Source organism: Nanorana parkeri, unplaced genomic scaffold, assembly GCF_000935625.1.
Source record: "Nanorana parkeri isolate BGI_ZX_2015 unplaced genomic scaffold, ASM93562v1 scaffold2, whole genome shotgun sequence".
Classification (NCBI taxonomy): Eukaryota; Metazoa; Chordata; class Amphibia; order Anura; family Dicroglossidae; genus Nanorana; species Nanorana parkeri.
In genome coordinates, this window is record NW_017306270.1 from 3237082 (window position 1) to 3255286 (window position 18205).

At 42.0% G+C, this 18205-nt stretch overlaps 1 protein-coding gene across 1 annotated transcript in view; it reads right to left on the reverse strand.

Moving 5' to 3' along the window:
- Positions 1-3829: 3829 nt before the first annotated feature.
- ENTPD1 (ectonucleoside triphosphate diphosphohydrolase 1) overlaps positions 3830-18205 on the reverse strand; it is an 81790-nt gene continuing 67414 nt past the window's right edge. The window contains exons 6-10 of the mRNA XM_018558141.1: positions 17820-18050; positions 12146-12406; positions 10903-11016; positions 8346-8480; positions 3830-4468 (exon numbers count right to left, since the gene is read on the reverse strand). Coding sequence (XP_018413643.1) covers positions 4262-4468; positions 8346-8480; positions 10903-11016; positions 12146-12406; positions 17820-18050 — 948 coding nt within the window. The 3' untranslated portion in view covers positions 3830-4261. The remainder of the gene's footprint in view (positions 4469-8345; positions 8481-10902; positions 11017-12145; positions 12407-17819; positions 18051-18205) is intronic.

Below are 18205 nucleotides of genomic sequence, written 5' to 3' on the forward strand. Positions count from 1 at the left end.
GGTAAAATTCCCTTTAAAATCATTGCCAAACCATATGTAGCTGAAAACACGGCAAAAACATGAATGGCAGAAAATATTTCGGTGATAGCAAGAAAGAAAGCAGAAGACTCTTCTATAGAAGAAAGAAAGCACAAGACTCTCCTATAGAAGATGTGACCGAGTAATAGTTGGGCCATATTCCCAGTGGATGCGGTCAACTTGGGGCCCATGTAGGTGGACTGTCCTCACCACCTACAGACCACATCACCGACAGCAGTTAGTATGAACTGATGCCGTTGCATTTTCTGAATGGACCAGAGAGGCTGCAGCATGCACTACATTGGGTGCTTCCAGGAAATGTAATGCAGTCTTATGGGCAAATAAGTTCAAAGTGCAGTTCCCATAGGCACCAGTTAGAATCCAGTTAAATCCTGAGCAGTTGCTACGCATCAGGACATTTTGCATTGCCCTTGGCCCTTTCACTTGCACTCATAGCTGTTCTAATGTAGATTGTATGCTCTCACAGGCAGGGCCCTCCTTACCATCTTGTCTCAAATTGTATTGTAATGCGCTATATAAATCCTGTATAATAATAATAATAATAATAATAATGGTTGGAACCATCAATGGATGCCTGTCACTCAAACACAGCCCTCAGGACAAGGGGAGTACAACGCCCTCTGGGCAGACACAAATGGGCTCAACATATCAGTGGGCTCAACATATCCAGTGACTATATAGCAGCAACATGCACCTGACATTTTTGATTCACTTCAACAAAGGTGGGTGGGGAAGGTATGCTGCAAATGAAGGAGGACAATATTAGGCTATGCCTCTATATCATATCTAGAACCAAAAACTAAAATGTAATATATTGCAGCTCACCAGTCCTTAGATGAGGTGTTGCATTAGTCTTATTTTTTCACTTTATCATCACCTGGTAACCATGTAAAGAACACTTTGATTGTATATAGAAAACGTTTACAGAGCCGTTTGCTCTGCGAAAATCTCAGTTTGTGATTTGCTCCACATTATGGCCACTAGATGAAGCCAGGGAGCAGAGAAAATTCCTACGCTCCTCGGCTCCATCTAGTGGCCATAATGGGGTGTGAATCTAAAACTGTGGTTTGCAGAGCGAACAGCTATGTGAACGTTTTATGAAAACACATCTTCTTGTCCCTGGGTGGCTACACTCACTTCTCCGCTGCATCTGTAGAGGGAGCCATGGTCACCCAGGCTGCACTTAAAACATATCTGCCTTTCTTCATCTCCATTACATGGGGGATGATCACATTAGTATACAGAAAAATGTCATATTGTTTAGGCTTTCAGTTTATCTCACAGGAAGTGACAAGGACAATGCATTTCTAGCAAGATCACACGTATGTTCTTGACCTGAAACATGAGACGTAATGCATTCACAATATCTAAGGACTGGTACCCTGCAATATATCACATTATTGTTCCTGGGTGTAGTTATCCTTTAAGCTCCATCCACTTTGAGTAAGGAGCTGTAGGGCTTGTAGACATTTGTCAGCTTTCTTCCTCATACAAGTCAATGTGAATGCAAAAGCAGCTAAAGGCATCTCAGAGGGAGTTCAAAGCAACCCAGAAGCTGCTCCCAAGGTGATCATAAGCATCTCAGGAAAAAGTCAAAAGCAGGTCAAAGCCACTCAAGCATGAGCAAAAAAAGCCTAATGCATTCCATTGGCATCTACGTCTGAAACCTGTGCACACAAGCTGGAAGGAGGTCAGTATGGATTCAATCCACAATTCAAAGGCTTCTCAATGAAAGGAGCAAACCACAAATGCTTATTTAGAGGTTTTACAGGAGGGAGGTTGTTGGTGGCTGTTCATCATTTTCATAACGGGTTACTACTTTCTGCATAAGATGATTGCAACTTCGGCTTTACCAGAGCAGGGTAGAAAATGAGAGTGAATATCTGATTTATTGCTGTTGGCAACACCAGTATTTTCCAGTCTGCTAGTATTTAGAAATGGGAATCTGTATTAAGGGTTTGTCCTGTATAACAGAACTGTACCAATGACTCAGAATGGCGTCTAAAGTCTCTCTGCGCCTCCTGGTGGTCAGACTTAATAACTGCATCTTTCCCCTCACCAGCTTGTCACTCTAGGGGTGCATGCGGTGCGTGCCGTGCGGCATGTACAGGCATGAATCACTCTGGCTGGAAGGCGTGCATTTTATTTTTTCTCAGCAGTTTATTGACTCAGTAGCTAATAGAATTCAACAGACATATTCTAGGAAGGTAAGAATTTGGGATCTTTTTGGCAGCCAGAAACATCCTTCAAGAGGTTGTGGCAAGCTGAATGCACAATTGCAATAGCAGGTTAGCAGTTCTAAAATAGAATATACAAGCTGCATGCAATTCTAGAAACATGCATGCTCGGGCAAAGCTAAAGTGCACATTTATGTCATGAGCCTTCTACAAGCTCACGTTCTTATGGATAGCAGGACAGAAAATGAGTATATTAATTGACGGGTGTGGAGAGCTGTGAAAATGCTGGGCGCTAATTAAGGAAAATTATGTTAAAGAGCAAGTCTAAAGAAAAAGGGAAAAGCATACGATGAGTTACTAATGTTATCCGGCAAAAGCTGCAGCTGTGGACAAGTCAGAATGTTCACTTAATTCATTTGAATTTCCTGTAATCTGCTGCAGCCAGACTACAACGGGCATCTGACAGGGTGACTGTGTAATTTCTGTAGCATGTGCTGTGAAACTTCCTCTCTTTTTCCTGTATTACCAATGACATGCAATATTCCATGGCAAGTTGGAATCATATTGGTGGCTGTAAAAATACTTCTTAAAAGAGTAATAAAGCCAAAACTTTTTTGGCTTTAGTCCTCTTTTGGATCGAAGGAGGTCATTTACTAATGTGACCCAAAGTCAGCATCTGGCTACTGCCTTCTGTATGCTGACAGTGCAAAGACACGCTGCAGCCAGGAAGCCAACAATATTGTCAGCATCCCCCCTGCTGCCTGATTGACAGCTGGCTCTGCCTTACTAGAGCCAGATACTTCTGTGCCCGCCCCCTCCCCTGTCTGTCCCTCCAATGAGCACTGGAGGAAAGGAGAGGGGAGGGGGAATACCAGCAGGGAGTGGTGATTGACAGTCCCTGCTCTCTGCAGGGAGAAGACGGTGAGCTGAGAAATCAATGGTTTGTGATCGCCCAGCTCTCGATCTATGTAGACTGCAGTGTCCCACACCAGCTCTATGTATTGGGAAGAGTACATTTTACTCCCAAATACTTCTCCTTTAATAGGGATTTCCTGTATGTGAGATACAGCAAGGACCCTGGGGTGGGTGTGTCTGGGAACACCTCTTCTGCCTCACAAGCAGGGACTGGGTGGCTTTGTGTACTACACCAAGGAATAGATGAAGAATGAAGCCAGAGGAGGTATCCCCTGCTTCCTTTATGCATTGCAAGGTTTAATATGGACTGGAATGCCCTTTTTAAATTAAGGAACCGACTTAGCTGCTGCCACGTGCTACCTACACAACCCCTTGCAGGGAATTTGTAACAAGAACAGCCATGATGTCCTACATAGAAGTACCTGCTGGGACGTTAGCACAGTGTCTGGTCAAGCACACACAAACCCACAGTGACTGTGGAATGTTTTTTTTTTTCTCATTGTATATATAAACATGTTGAGGGGAATTTATCAAAACTGGAGAAGACAAAATCTGGAGCAGCTGGGCATGGCAACCAATCAGCATCCACCTTTTATTTTCAAAGCTTACCTGAACAAACTGAAGAGAGGAGCTGATTGGTTGCCATGCACAGCTGCTTCAGATTTTGTCTGCCCCAGTTTTGATAACCCCCCCAAAGGAATGTAACCTATTATAAATGAAACAGACTTATAAAAATACAATAATAGAGCTAATTATATGATGTAACCTGAGATCAGTTTATTTATTTTTTTGTAATTGTGAACACGCGCCCCACGGCCGCGTTCATTGGTCATAGTCTCCTACTCACAGTCTTCCATCATCCTATCCCTCTCTTGAAAAGGATAAATGTTAATTATTCTCTTCATAAATATGAAGTTGATAAAAAAAATGAGCCGTTCAGGAACGGCAGCACTCGGGTCCATGCCCAGCTTATTTGTCCCGTCATTTAAGCAGCGCTCAGTTTTTCCCTGTTCAATGTCCTCTTCCGATTGGTTGATGCTCTCTGCAAAGTCACCATATTAATCCACGGCGAGCCAAATCTAGCAGGGTAGCTCCTCGTCCATCTCTGGCGGTCGGATTCAATGAGGCTTCTAGATTATGCCCTTCTGTAGACATTTTGGTTTTCGGAATGTCAGCCAGCAAGTCAAAAGGATGATTGATAAGAAAATGGCGAAGAAGACCATGAGTCCGACATATCCGCCGTGTGACAGCGGAGGGGAAGGAGGAAGCTCAGATGGGATCATATTGGTCAGGTTCAGCATATAGCCCAGAGTCCATCCAGCATCACTACCATGGATCTGTGGAGATAACACAGCAAATAAATACAATGACATTCTGCTAAACAAACTATGCAGGAAAATTTAGCATTAATGTTGAATAAAAATAAATGCAGATACTAATTATTCCTGACCCCACCTCTCCTGGATGGCTCTTACTACAGCAGTTGTATAGAGAGGAGGCAGGAGGGGGAGACGTTGTGCCGCCCCAACAGGGGCATAGAATATGAGATGCATAGCCTCAGTTAATATTAGCATTGTTATATAGGTTAGAATTTATATAGTGTGATTTGCCTAACTATTTTCTCATAGCTGGGTTCATGTGTTATCCTATGCTGCCATCTAGTGGCCTTTTGTTGTAACAAACATGTTTTCTGTAATTATTCCTCATGTGACGATGTATTTTCCCCTAGTGTAGCCCCTTCCTGCTTCCTGTGTGCAGTACTTCCTGTGTCATGGCAAAGCTAGCAAGCCACATGTAACAGGACACACATGTAATCTGCACAGTACGTAGGAAAGGCATCATTTTCTGACCGCACAATACTATAACCGTTCAACTGCTGTTCCTATCATCTGCTGTAACCTGATGTAGAAGAATAAACACCTTTTTTGAATGAATCGGTATTGACGAGTTCAGCTATCTGACGAGGATTGTCCGCAGTGAGTATATCTGCTTATACAGGCCAGGCATAGAGGTCTCAGCAAGGGATATATCTCGCTATCACAACGATCGGAGTCAGAATAGACGTGATATGTGATATACTGCTGTGTTGGAAGAGACAGCAGTATAGCTCTAACGAGAGTCAATGTAAGACCTAACTAAACCTAAAAACAAATATGTCATATATTGCAGCTTACCCAACCTTAGATATGGTAGATGCATTAGTTGTCTTTTTCCTAAAAGTTTCCCTTAATTTTCACCTGGTAATCCTGAATAACACACTTCCTGTCCTAAAGTGGCTATGCTAACCTCCGCCTTATCAGTGGAGTGAGCCATGGTTGTCACAGAGGCTGGTCTTCAAGCATGTCTGGCTTTGTTCATCTCCTTTACATAATAGTTGATGGGATTATTTAAAATTACTTGTGATCTCTTAAATAGAAAACACCTCACACATGAATGGAAGCATACAGAAAACAATAAATGGCATATAACATGTAGTATGTTTGAAGGTTATCCACAAAACCGTATTTAGAATAAACCATAACCGTATCTGTACCATATAGTAATGATAAATACAGACCTTCTATCAACCAGCATAGGCTCTATGTCATCAAACACCATGTTCCATCTATTATCTTGGATTACTGATTAAAGTATATGTCCGGGAACGACATCATGGCTTATATTTGTAGTCCCACAGTGGATCTTCTTTTGTTGGATAGACAAACCTTTTGATGTTTGAGAAACACCAGTTTGTAGTTATCATTGGATCTCCAAAATTGACTCCTTGAGGCAACATACAGTATATGCTTGCATATGTCAGAAAATCTCAAAATCTCATGCTTATAGCTTTAACTATATATATATATACACTATATTACCAAAAGTATTGGGACGTTGCCTTTACATGCACATGTACTCTAATGGCATCCGAGTCTTAGTCCGTAGGGTTCAATATTGAGTTGGCCCACCCTTTGCTGCTATAACAGCTTCAGCTCTTCTGGGAAGGCGTCCACAAGGTTTAGGAGTGTGTCTATGGGAATGTTTGACCATTCTTCCAGAAGCACATTTGTGAGGTCAGGTACTGATTTTGGAGGAAAAGGCCTGGCTTGCAGTCTTCGCTCTAATTCCTCCCAAAGATGTTCTTTATGGACCATGCTTTGTGCACTGGTGCGCAGTCATGTTGGAACACAAAGGGGCCATCCCCAAACTCCTCCCACAAAATTGGGAGCATTAAATTGTCCAAAATGTCTTGGTATGCTGATGCCTTAAGAGTTCCTTTCACTGGAACTAAGGGACCAAGTACAACCCCTGAAACACAACCCCGCACCATAATCCCCCCTCCACCAAACGTTGTACTTGGCACAACGCAGTCAGGTAAGTACCGTTCTCCTGGCAACTGCCAAACCCAGACATGTCCATCGGATTGCCAGACAGAGAAGCGTGATTCGTCACTCCAGAGAACACGTCTCCACTTCTCTAGAGTGCAGTGGCGGCATGCTTTACACCGCTGCATCCGACGCTTTGCCTTGCACTTGGTGATGTAAGGCTTGGATGCAGCTGCTCGGCCATGGAAACCCATTCCATGAAGCTCTCTACGCACTGTTGTTGTGCCAATCTGAAGGCCACACAAAGTTTGGAGGTCTGTAGCTATTGACTCTGCAGACAGTTGGCGACTTCTGTGCACTGTGCACTTCAGCATGCGCTGACCCCACTCTGTCATTTTATGTGACCTACCCCTATGTGGCTGAGTTGCTGTTGTTCCCAGTTGCTTCCACTTGGTTATAATACCACCAACAGTTGACCGTGAAATATTTAGTAACAAGGAAATTTCACGGGAACACCTGAATCCAATGATTTGGAGGGGTGTCCCTATATTTTTGGTAATATAGTGTATATAGTTAAAGCTATAAGCATGATATTTTATCTGACATATGCAAGAATATATGATGCCTCAAGGAGTCAATTTTGGTGATCCAGTGATAACTAGAAACTGGTGTTTCTAAATTAATAAAACACCAAAAGGGTTGTCTATCCAACAAAAGAAGACCCACTGTGGGACTACAAATATTAGCAATGATGTCGTTCCAACAAAGCAACACTGATGCCAACTTTCTAATCCATGTCCTTGTCCTGCTAAATATTCACAACTGCATGTATCCAATGAAGGAGTAAACATCACAGCCTAAATACATCATCTGGTTGGATGTCTAGTGATAAGGGCATCAAACAGTAAACAGTCATGCATAAACTATTGAGTGGCAATGATAGTCCAATGACTTCACCATATACAGTATGTATAAGGAAAAAAGCAGCCCGATAACCATATGCATAAAACATATCCTGGCAACAATGCACTCTCATAGGATTGTATGAACATATACAACATTTGTGGAGCCCCTCTGAGGACCATGATTAAATGAAATTAGTTAGATGGTGTGTTCAGACAGCGCCGGCACCAGTACATGTTCCCATTCTTTGGGCACTTCTCAAGAGGCACATGTGGACTCCGGATGAGATTGAACTTTTTTGGATGCATGGATTTATTTCTGCAAGGGCCTGGCGGGCTGCAGTTCTGAGATAGACAAGTTTGTGATTTTATGGACTTTATGGTTTGACAATACATGCCTGGTGAAGTCAGGAGATTTATATTCCGCCCAATGGATGCTGTACATGTTCATACAGTAACTGCTATGAATGTGCACTGTTGCCAGGACATGGTTAAAGTATAGTTATAAGATGTTTTTTCATTATGCATATAGAGTGAAGTCAATGGAATATCAGTGCCACTCAACAGAGTTTACGCATTACTTTTTACCCTTCGATGCCCTTATCACTAGACATCCAACCAGATGAGGTACTTGAGCTGTGATGTTTAATCCTTCCTCCGGGTACATACGTTTGTGAACATTTAGCAGAACAAGGGAATTGATTACAAGGTCGGGATCAGTATATCTTTGTTGGAATTACATCATCACTAAAAGTTACTCCATGTAATATTTCTTCACAGTTTGAGCTGCTTCCATTCTTCCATTGTGCCCTGCACCTAAAACCATATGTACGATATTGATAATCCCGCAGTGGAACTTTTTCAGGTTCTGTTGGATGGATAAACATTGTGTTTGGTGTTAAACCAATCGAGAAACACTAGTTTGTAGTTACCTCTGGGTTATCAAAAATGACCCCTTTGGGTAAAATATATGAGGTCATTATCCAGTATACAACATACATTATTACCTTTCCTAAGAACGTGATGTCCTCCCAGCTGCTAGCATTAAAGCCATACAGATCCAGGAGGTTTAGAATGTAGACTCCAGAGAAACAATATTCACTGAGATACTTCTCCTTTATCCTGCCAGACTCTCTCTTTACCTAGAGAAGAAGAAGAACAGAGTAATCATTAAAGGAGCACATAGAGTATTTTAAGTGAGCACATTTTTCCCTTTATATCACAGTGTTAAAAAATGTCCTTTTACATTTTTGCATGCTTAATCTTTCATATTTTTGTTATTTTATCAAAGAGCAACCAGTAAAAGCATTCAATTCAGCTACCAATGCTATCAGGTTAACATGGCAGCCGTGCTAAAATTAAAAAGTCAATGTACCATTCAGATGGCAGAGTTGAACTTCCGTAATGGGGAATGAGACTCCCGTGTGTGTTGTTGCCCTCAGTCCAGGCCCTTTTTGTACCTACCCCATGGTCCTTATCTCCCCGAAGCGGTGTCTTCCCCCGCTATTGCCCTTTTCTTTTCTCCCCAGTACTTCCCCTCTTTTTCTTTACTATCCTTCCCTATTTTCTTTTGCACTTTTGGGTTGCACATAGTCTTTTAGAGATAATTACGCAAATGTCATTAGGTTAGGGTTGCCAATACAATTTCAACATACTATCATAGCCGCAACTACAGATTAAGTGGCCTCATAGCAAAAATATGATGGGAACCCCCTGACGACCTCTCTCTGAGATGTGAGTAACGATGCCAAGATCCCTAAGACTCCTCTTCTGCACGCAAAGTTGTCTCTACACAATAGACTTTAAAGGAGAACTATGGGGTAAGTGTTTTTCCCCATAGTTCTCCTAAGGGTCACGGGAGGACATAAACGCTAGCTCAGGGCTCAAAATTTCAAGTCCTAAACTACTAGCCAGGCCTTAAGAGTTACTCGCCACCAGTTGCCCCACCTAACCCCAACCCTGCCTCGGCCTTAAAGCTAGCTTATGTCCTCCTGTGACCCAAAGCTCAGTACATAACGAGCTGCAGCTCGCGGTATCCTGAGACTGCCGCAGCTGGGACGGATCCCAACATTACTGTCGAGATCAACCCAGCTGCGTGAGTGACAGCTGGCTCTGTCTATCTAGAGGCAGAGCAAGCTGTACCCGCCCCCTCCCCCATTCGTTCCTCCAGTCAGCGCTGGAGGATCGGACAGGGGAGGAGGGGAATCCCTGCAGGGAACCGTGAGTGACAGTCACTGCTCTCTGCAGGGACATGATCGAGAAGTGAGCGAGCGATGGTATGCATTCGTTCACTTCCCGATCTATTGAGCCGACGTGTGACAGTTTCATTGTCACACGTCGGTTCCAACTATGAGGTTGAGTGAAAATCACTCACCTCATAGTTCTCCTATAATGATACAGTACTGTATTATTTTCATATGTTCTATATTTAATTTGCCTCAACAACCTAATGGGGCCCTCTTGTTTAGCCTGATGAAGGAATCTGCTGCGTTCTGAAACCTTGCTACACCTGGTGATGTAAAAAAAAGAACTTTGCTTGGACAACATTTGGCTTGCTGGTTATTTACGGTTTTGTTTATCTCTTCCACCCCAGGCCCCATAGCAGTCACCTGGGCTGCTATGGCTATAGTTATGCCACTGCATACTATAGGTGTGGTTTGGTCCCTGACAGTACAGTCTCATTTTCTGTATTGAATGGTAAAGCCATTTTTCTGATGTTAGGTGCAATGACATGCTGACTCACGTTGTCAACTATGTGGTTAAACATGAGTGATCCAGACAAATACTGAGGGAGTTGCTGAACTTGAAATTACATTGTATTTATCAGGGGTAGCCAAATTTCGGCCCTCCAGCAGTTTCAAAAGGCATTGCAAGACTCTGACAACCACAGACATGACTCCCAGAGACAGAGGCATGGTGGGATGTTTAGTTTCACTACTGCTAGAGGGTTGAAGTTTGGCATCCCCTGGTATATACAGTACCAATGCATACGAGGAATTAACCTGATTATTTGTTTTCTGTTATATTATACTTACCATCTGGCTCTCTTGTTTTTTCCCAGGAAGTCTTGTCTCCTCTATGTTTTTCTTGTTTTATTTAAATTATTGCCTGTACATGTTAACAGGATGTTTGCACTGTTATTTTGTACATGTGCATGCTAAAAAAAATAATAAAAATGCTGTGGAATAAAAAAAAGTCAATTTACCTTAACCTTAAAATATATGTTTAGCCAAAACTATTTTAATTTTGGATAAAGAAAGGAGGGACTGAAACCCGTCAGTTTATTTTTCACTTTCTGTGTCCTTTTGTTCAGATTTCATTTCACTTACTGAGGCGGAGACGCAACAGGAAGTGAGAGAATCTCTTACAGTCGTCACCGGAACTGGTATCCCCATTGGACGATCTGCCCTGATCTTGTGTTCTGGTGACAACTGTAACATTTCCAAATGTGAAAAGAAATTAGAACAATCGGAACATCGAAAAAAAAAAGTAGTGAAGGCTTATATGATAACATGTATTATCAATGAGTAAGAAATGTGTATATTCTCAGTTTCCATGACCTACCTCACCCCATGGTTTAGAACAATGTCTCTCCACTGAGTCCTTCACGCTGTCCAGAGAAACTTTGACCTTGGTGACTTTTAAAAAGTCCATAACGAAAAAAAAAGCAGAGAATGCCTGCAGAGAAACAGCACACAAGTCATTAGGAAAACAAGTGGCGGTAAACATGTTTCCTGTGAAGTCGTGGCGGTAAACATGTTTCCTGTGAAGTCGTGGCGGACATGGACAGCATGTGGCTCTCCAAGGCCTGTGCAACCACAAGTCCATGGGACATGGGAACCATGGCTGGCAGACTTTAGTGGGAAAATCAACGGTCAATGAACAACAGTCAAGTCCAAAGCAGGGTTCACACAGATCATATAATCATAGACCACTTGACCCTAATCTTCTCTCTATTCCTAGTGTGCTGTACGTCTCTTTCCCTGCTGCTTGATGTGATGCAAGCTCAATTTCCCAAGACTATATATACAATCGTGCATTGCTTCCAGCAAGCAATGATGATGTTACAGTGTGGGAAGTTCAGACGCTGAGTTGTAGTTTCAGGCGGCATACACGGTTAGAATTTCAAACGAATTAAATCAATTTTGGAACATTCGTTCAACTTTATAAACATTGATGTGGTAAAATTGATGATCGTTTTGACCGCAATGATGAAAACATTTGAAGGAGCATGTTGCTAAATTTTTCTCGATCGAACAAAATTCTAACCACGAATGCGGTTTTCATTCCGAAAACTCCATTCATTCCAAAATCACATTTTAAATAAGAATGAAAAATCTAATGAAATTTCGGACGACAATCACCAAGTCTCTGGTGGCATTATGGAACGTTCCGACAGGACTATTAGCATGAACGTACGTGTATACCCTACTTTAGTTAGAGTGTTGACATCAAGTGCATATTCACAGGGCTGAGTGAAATTGTGTCAGTACATTGAGGAAGAACATCATATAAACATCTTCAATAAGTAAGTTTACAACTTCTAGATGGAAATGGTTATTAGGACTGGGACAGAACTTCAATACAGATGAAAATCTATATTGATGAAATATATATGGAAATTCAAAATACGAACATTTTTATTTTTGGACCATAGATACCCTTGAATGCTCTTGGAATTAATGCAAGCACAAGACACAAATCTTTTAGAACAAATTCAGTGTGAATCAACACGGGATCATGTTTTTACAGGTTCTACATAAACAAAAATAATCAGAAACCCAGAATAATGATAATATGTTCTCACCGCAAACTCTCCTTGCAGCATTGGCTGGAAAATCCCATTAAATGAACACCGAGAATAGTTACAGTGAGATACGTTGAAAATGGTCTGGACTTTGTTCTTGCATAGCTGGTAGTTGCCGGTCCCCTGGATCTGAATGGTCTGCGGAAGAGTGAGGGTTCTCAAGCCAGACAGACAGGGGCTGCTGTAAAGGTCCGCTGTGCTGACATTCCGCTTATATCCTGGGTTAAAGCACGGGTCCAGGAGGGTAATGTTATGTCCATTCTGTAATAGGAAATAAAGTTTTTTTTAATACATGACCTGTGTGTTTGTTGTAAAAGCATATTCAGTTTATATATTTATTATGCATATAGGTAACCTTATCTTCTTATATCTCATGCAGGCGTTGGTTGCATCTTAAAGTGTAACTCCATTTTTGTTGAGAAAAAAAACAGAATATAATCTCGTTCTTTGTAATTTGTAAGGGTATATTTATAAGCATGATACACCATTAACTATAGAGGGTTGGGGAAAATAGAAAGGTGGGAAGTTCAATTGGGATATCTGATAGCTTAAGTCTGAGAGATCTAAAAGTGGCATAGACCTTAGAACTTTGGTTCTCAACTGGTGGGTCGTGTTCAGTGGGTCACCACATGCCTTCCACTTTTCTAGGAGTCTATCCTCCCCCTTAGAACATTTTACATAAACATGCATGATCAGATTGCCCAAGCATGTCCAAGCTAGAAGAAGCATGGCCAGTTACCCCTACACTAGAAAAACAACAGCACTTGGACAAGGTATTCAGACATGTCTATTCCCCCAAAATCAGTTGTAGATGTGTGGCTAGGAGCACCTTTTATAAAATGGTAATCTTGCTTAGGTTGTTTATTTGAACAGAAAACCAGATACAGCCAACGTGTTTTGGGGGGCATAGGACTCCCCCTTCTTCAGCACTTGGGCAACAATATATAATGGGACAAGGTCATCAAACATGTCTATTCCTTCCAAAATCAGTTGTGGGTGTGTGATTAGGAGTGCCTCTAAACAATGGTCATCTCGCTTAGGTAATTTTTTTCAGTGGAAGAGTCAGATACAGTCGATGTGTTTCTGGAAAATTGGACTTCCCTTTTTTTAGGGCTTGAACAATAATATGTAGTTGGACAAAGTCCTCAAGCATGTCTATTTCCTCAAAATCAGTTATGGATGTGTGGTCAGGAGCACCTCTTAAAGGGTCATCACGTTTAGGTTATTTGAACAGAAGTGTCAGATACAGCCAGCATGCTTTGGTTCGAATAGGAGTGCCCTTTCTTCAGGGCTTTAGCAACAATATGTAATGAAATCAGGAAGAGATGTACTTTGTAGTCTGAATTAGGGTTGGATGAGTGCTTAGTGTGACCCATTTGCGGTGATGACTGGATAAGAGGGTTGGGGGAATAGACATGTTTGAAGACCTTGTCCAATTATATATTGTTACTCAAGCCCTGAAGAAGTAGGAGTTCAATTCCCCTGAAATGCGTCAGCTGTATCTGACATTTCCGTTTAAACATCCTAAAAGGAACTTTCAAGAGGCGCTCCTAATCACACATGCAGGATTTAACCCTCAGATGAGCAATCCCCCCCAATCACGACTAGATAGGCAGCAGTTGTGGACCATAGCCAGGTCCATACAATACACACATACTGTTATCATGGGTTTCTCCTTCAAGAAGGTCATCCCCATTTTTTCACACCCTACTCCTACAGGTCCAGTGCTACCTCTTATCTATCAGTTCCTAAAATTAGTTGGCCTGGGATGACATGAGAATGTCCTGAAAGCCATCATAAATCAGCTGATCCCACACATATCTTTGGAGTTCCATTTGCAGACTTCCACCAGTAGCTTTTAGGATGGGGTAGGCAACCTCGGCACTCCAGCTGTGGTGAAACTACAAATTCCATCAAGCTTCTGCCTCTGGGAGTCGTGCCGATGGCTGTAAGAGTCTTGCAATGCCATGGGAATTGACTTCTTCCCAGCTGAAGTGCCGAGGTGGCCAACCTCCGTCTCAGGCCGTCCGACACTTTAAGTAGAAGTTTCAGCACAAAGCTGGAAACAGTTGGGAAAACAAACTGTACACTTTAATGCTCCCAAATAAAAAAAAATAAAAAATCAGATCTCTCTCACGCTCAATATTTTTTCCCAAAATACCTAGGACGCCAAACCGCCACATCGAAAAGTTTTCAGAAGCATTACAAGACGTGCAATTTGTTGAAACAATTATCTCAACTAAAACCCACTCTATTTACAGCAAGTGATATAAAAACCCAATAGGGAGTGCAGGGAACAATACAAACAGTTAATTGTCGCCATTGTGCAGCTGGCACGAAAACATGGCTGAGTTAAGTTTGAGATGCGCTTTTTTTTCGGCATCAATTATGGGGTTTCAGAATACTCTCAACGAAGTTATTGAACATGCTGCCACAAGATGTATTTTAGTCTGTTTAACTCTAGCGATGACTCCAAAGCTCTGACACCAGGAAGGATTAATGGATTAAAAGGTGAGAGGGAAAAGACGCTGGGATTAGTGGAAGTATTTGTTATGGACTCAAAATATGAAACTGCATGAAGGTGCTGAGGAACAACTTCCTATTTATGTAACTTAGGCTGATCTTAAAGTGCATCCAATGGCCAAACGTTTTCAAAGTTTTAGGTAGAATAGAGAAGGGTAAATTCCCTCTTATGTCTTTGTCCCATTGATGTCTCCTGTCAACTTTTACTGCAGTTGGAGGCTCAGTTGGAGAAATCCCTCTACTTCCTGTCTCACATAGTCCCTAGGACAGGAAGTGAAGGGAAATCTCTGGAAGAGCACACGGTCAGAACCACTGTGCTTGGCTCACAGTAGTAAAAATGAAAGTGTACTTATAGCCCAAACTTTTTTTTAGCTTTGGATAAAGCGGGGAAGGATTATAACTCTGGTTTTACTGCAGTTGGAGGCCCTGCCGGAGAAATCCTTTCACTTGTCTTATAAATAGGTTGTCCCCAGGACAGGAAGTGAAGGGAAATCTCTCTAACAGCAGAAACAGCCAGAAGTGAAAATGCTTCCTTTTAAGTTAAGTAGGGGAATGCTAAAACAGAGGTAGGCAACCACAGGCATGGACTGACAACCACAGGCATGGCTCCCAGAGGCATGATGGAATTTGCAGTACCACAACAGTTGGAGTGTCGAGGTTTTCCTATGCTAGAACCTCTGTCCCCTATTTTTGTTGTCTGTTTCCCTGGTGCAGATTTTCCCTCACTTCATGTCTGCTAAAAGGTTGTCCCCGGAACAGAAAGTGAGGGGAGGCCTTTCTGATGGAGCCCAGTATAGTGGAAAGATCTGACAGAGGTCCTGACCTTTCCCCATTCAATCCGAAACTAAGTTTCGGGTATAGACTACTAAAAGTGATATTGACTTTAATGCACCACAACTCACTATCAACAAAGTTAAGAACAGAGGCTTCTCTGGGGGTCTAAAAACTTTATAACTTAGGTAATAATAAATCAGGTAAGTCTCTCTCACTCCATCCTCCCATGGCTTTTGTCAAGGTGAATGCGACCAGCCCAACTTAATACAGGGCTTTGTTGATGGACCTTGGGCTTGTGTAAATGGCATCAGAAATACATCTGAGAAGCTTCTGAGATCATTCAGAATCCATTGACAGGTTCATCTGACCTGCAGTTGAGGTCCTTCTGACTTGCATTCCCATAGACTTGTACTGGGATGGAAAGAAATTTAAGAAAAGAAAAGCCCTTAGACCCGGGCCCTAAAGTTATTCAACACCTGGAGCAGTGACAAGGCCTCTTATCTTTTGCATGTGATGAAACAGTTTGGTGTGTGGGGCACGTGGTGAAAGGTCTGAAATTCGAATGAAATATATATGGAATAAAAGTGATACAGTATGCCAATATATTTTCAGGTGTGTATAGTCCAGATGCGGGAGATATTATTTCTCCAGCAAAAATGGAATGTCCCTTTAAGAAAAGGTATAAATGATGTCTCTTTATCCAGAGGGTATGCTTTTCTCAGTATTATGGAGTACAAAGTGCTTAGGAGTTGATGAACGGATAATTATATCAAATATTTCAAGAAGTGAAAGGTTTTAGCTTGTCAGTAGAAGTTCACTGGGCCCCGGGGGCTTTTTTTTCCTACCAGTAACAGGCAACAAGAATCTGCCAGTATATAGTGCAGATAAATGGAGACAGCCTGAGACTCTAATTCCAAAAGTGTGAAGCACTTCAGGATACATCCACACTTTGTCTTTTAGGGAGAATTGCATAATCAACAATCTTCTCTACCTTCTAATCTGCTACATAGGGCTCAATTCACAAAGTTAACACACTAAGATACTTAGTGGCTGATTTAAAATGGAGAACTAGCATTGCTATCCACTTTCCATTATACTCTGCAGTATTACTCAATACGGCAGCTTGCATTTTGCGGCCCATTCATAAAATTGCATGTTGCAGTACCAATGAGGAACTTTACCCACCAACTAAATGTCTCCCAAGTTACTTTCAAGGCACACCAACTGTCAGGGTGCTAGTAGTTATTGCAGCTCTCAACCAAACTTTTAAGCGGTCAAAATGGCTGGCGTCATAGCTGGTCACATGTACAGCAACCATGGCAACTGCAATCCAAATAGATGCTATGAAGGCACCTTCCTTGGCTGTACGGGATAGGCGGTTGTCGTTTAGCTTTCATCCTGCGGTACTAAACACTGTGACTAGAGAAGAGCCAGTCACGTGACTCTGACAGCCAACAGAGTACAAAGCACATTTGTAAAGCTCGTGGCTGGCCTTTATAAATGTGTGGCCATGCTGCTGCCTTTTAAATGGACCTAACATTTTCAAAAAAGTATTTTTTTTCTGGAATCCATTAAGATTTGAAAAACTAACAATTACATGGCTAAAATAAAGATCCTTACTCATTAAAGAGAATCTAATTTTTAGCTGAGATTTAAACCAGTTATCCATGTTTTCAACACTGATTAGCAAAACTGAAAGCTTCCTTTGGCCCAAAACTTTGGCCCAAATTGAGAGATTTTGGCAAAATGAATGCGGGTTCATTAGCACTTACAGTTTGCATATACTTCCAAGATTATTGAAATACGGGAGGTCCGTGCGCATGAGGCCTTAAGGTCACAAATCAAGAAACATGGAAGCACAAGGAAAACAATTGCCGCATTCAGCTATATGTGCCACATAAAGCATTAGGAACTGGGTTTTTTTTTTGTCCCCCTCGGCTGAAAGGAGCATCAGGGGAAGGGAATAAGGGTAAGTATGTGCTCCTTGGGAAGGGAACTTTAAAAAGGAACCCGCTTTGCATTTATGTATCAACTAGAATAGCTACCAGTAATAATCTGGTTTTTATTTTCTAGACAGAGACTCCCAGGATGGAAGCACCATGTTACTGCTTGCTACAGGCAACACTTTTAGTAAAAGATACTTTCAAAAATACAGCTCGTTATTTGGTTTCTCTATACCAGGGGTAGGCAAACTCTGGCCCTCTAGCTGTGGTGCAACTACTAATCGCATTAGAAATTGCAAGATTCTGACAGCCACACGTGTGACTCCCAAGGCAGATGCATGATGGGATTTTAGTTTCACCACAGCTGGTGGGCAGGGGTTTGCCTACCTTGCTCTATACAAGTCGAGGTTTCTTATTCATGGGTTGTTGTGTACCGTCATACTGTTGGCCAGCTGCAGACGGAGAGCCTGGTCCTTCCCGTAACACAGAAAGCTGTGTGTATAGACGTTATAAGATTTCCCATACAATCGGAAGCGCAAGGAGTTATCCTGTGATTCGATGTTTTCATCGGATACAAACGTGATCTGTGTGGAGGCCCCTCCGAGGTCCAAAGCACCTGACGTTCCTAGGTTAGAATTTGGTATAAACTTGAACCAAGGTGAATTCTGGTGGGAGAAGAGAAAGAACGTTAGGAAAGTTGGTCAACTTATGGCTTTGCCTCCTCTACAAGTACATTTGAACCCCATCACTATTATTATAGACAAGCGTGACTTGTGCCCTGAATTTTAGGCGAGGTTCCAAAATATTTTAAAAAGAACTA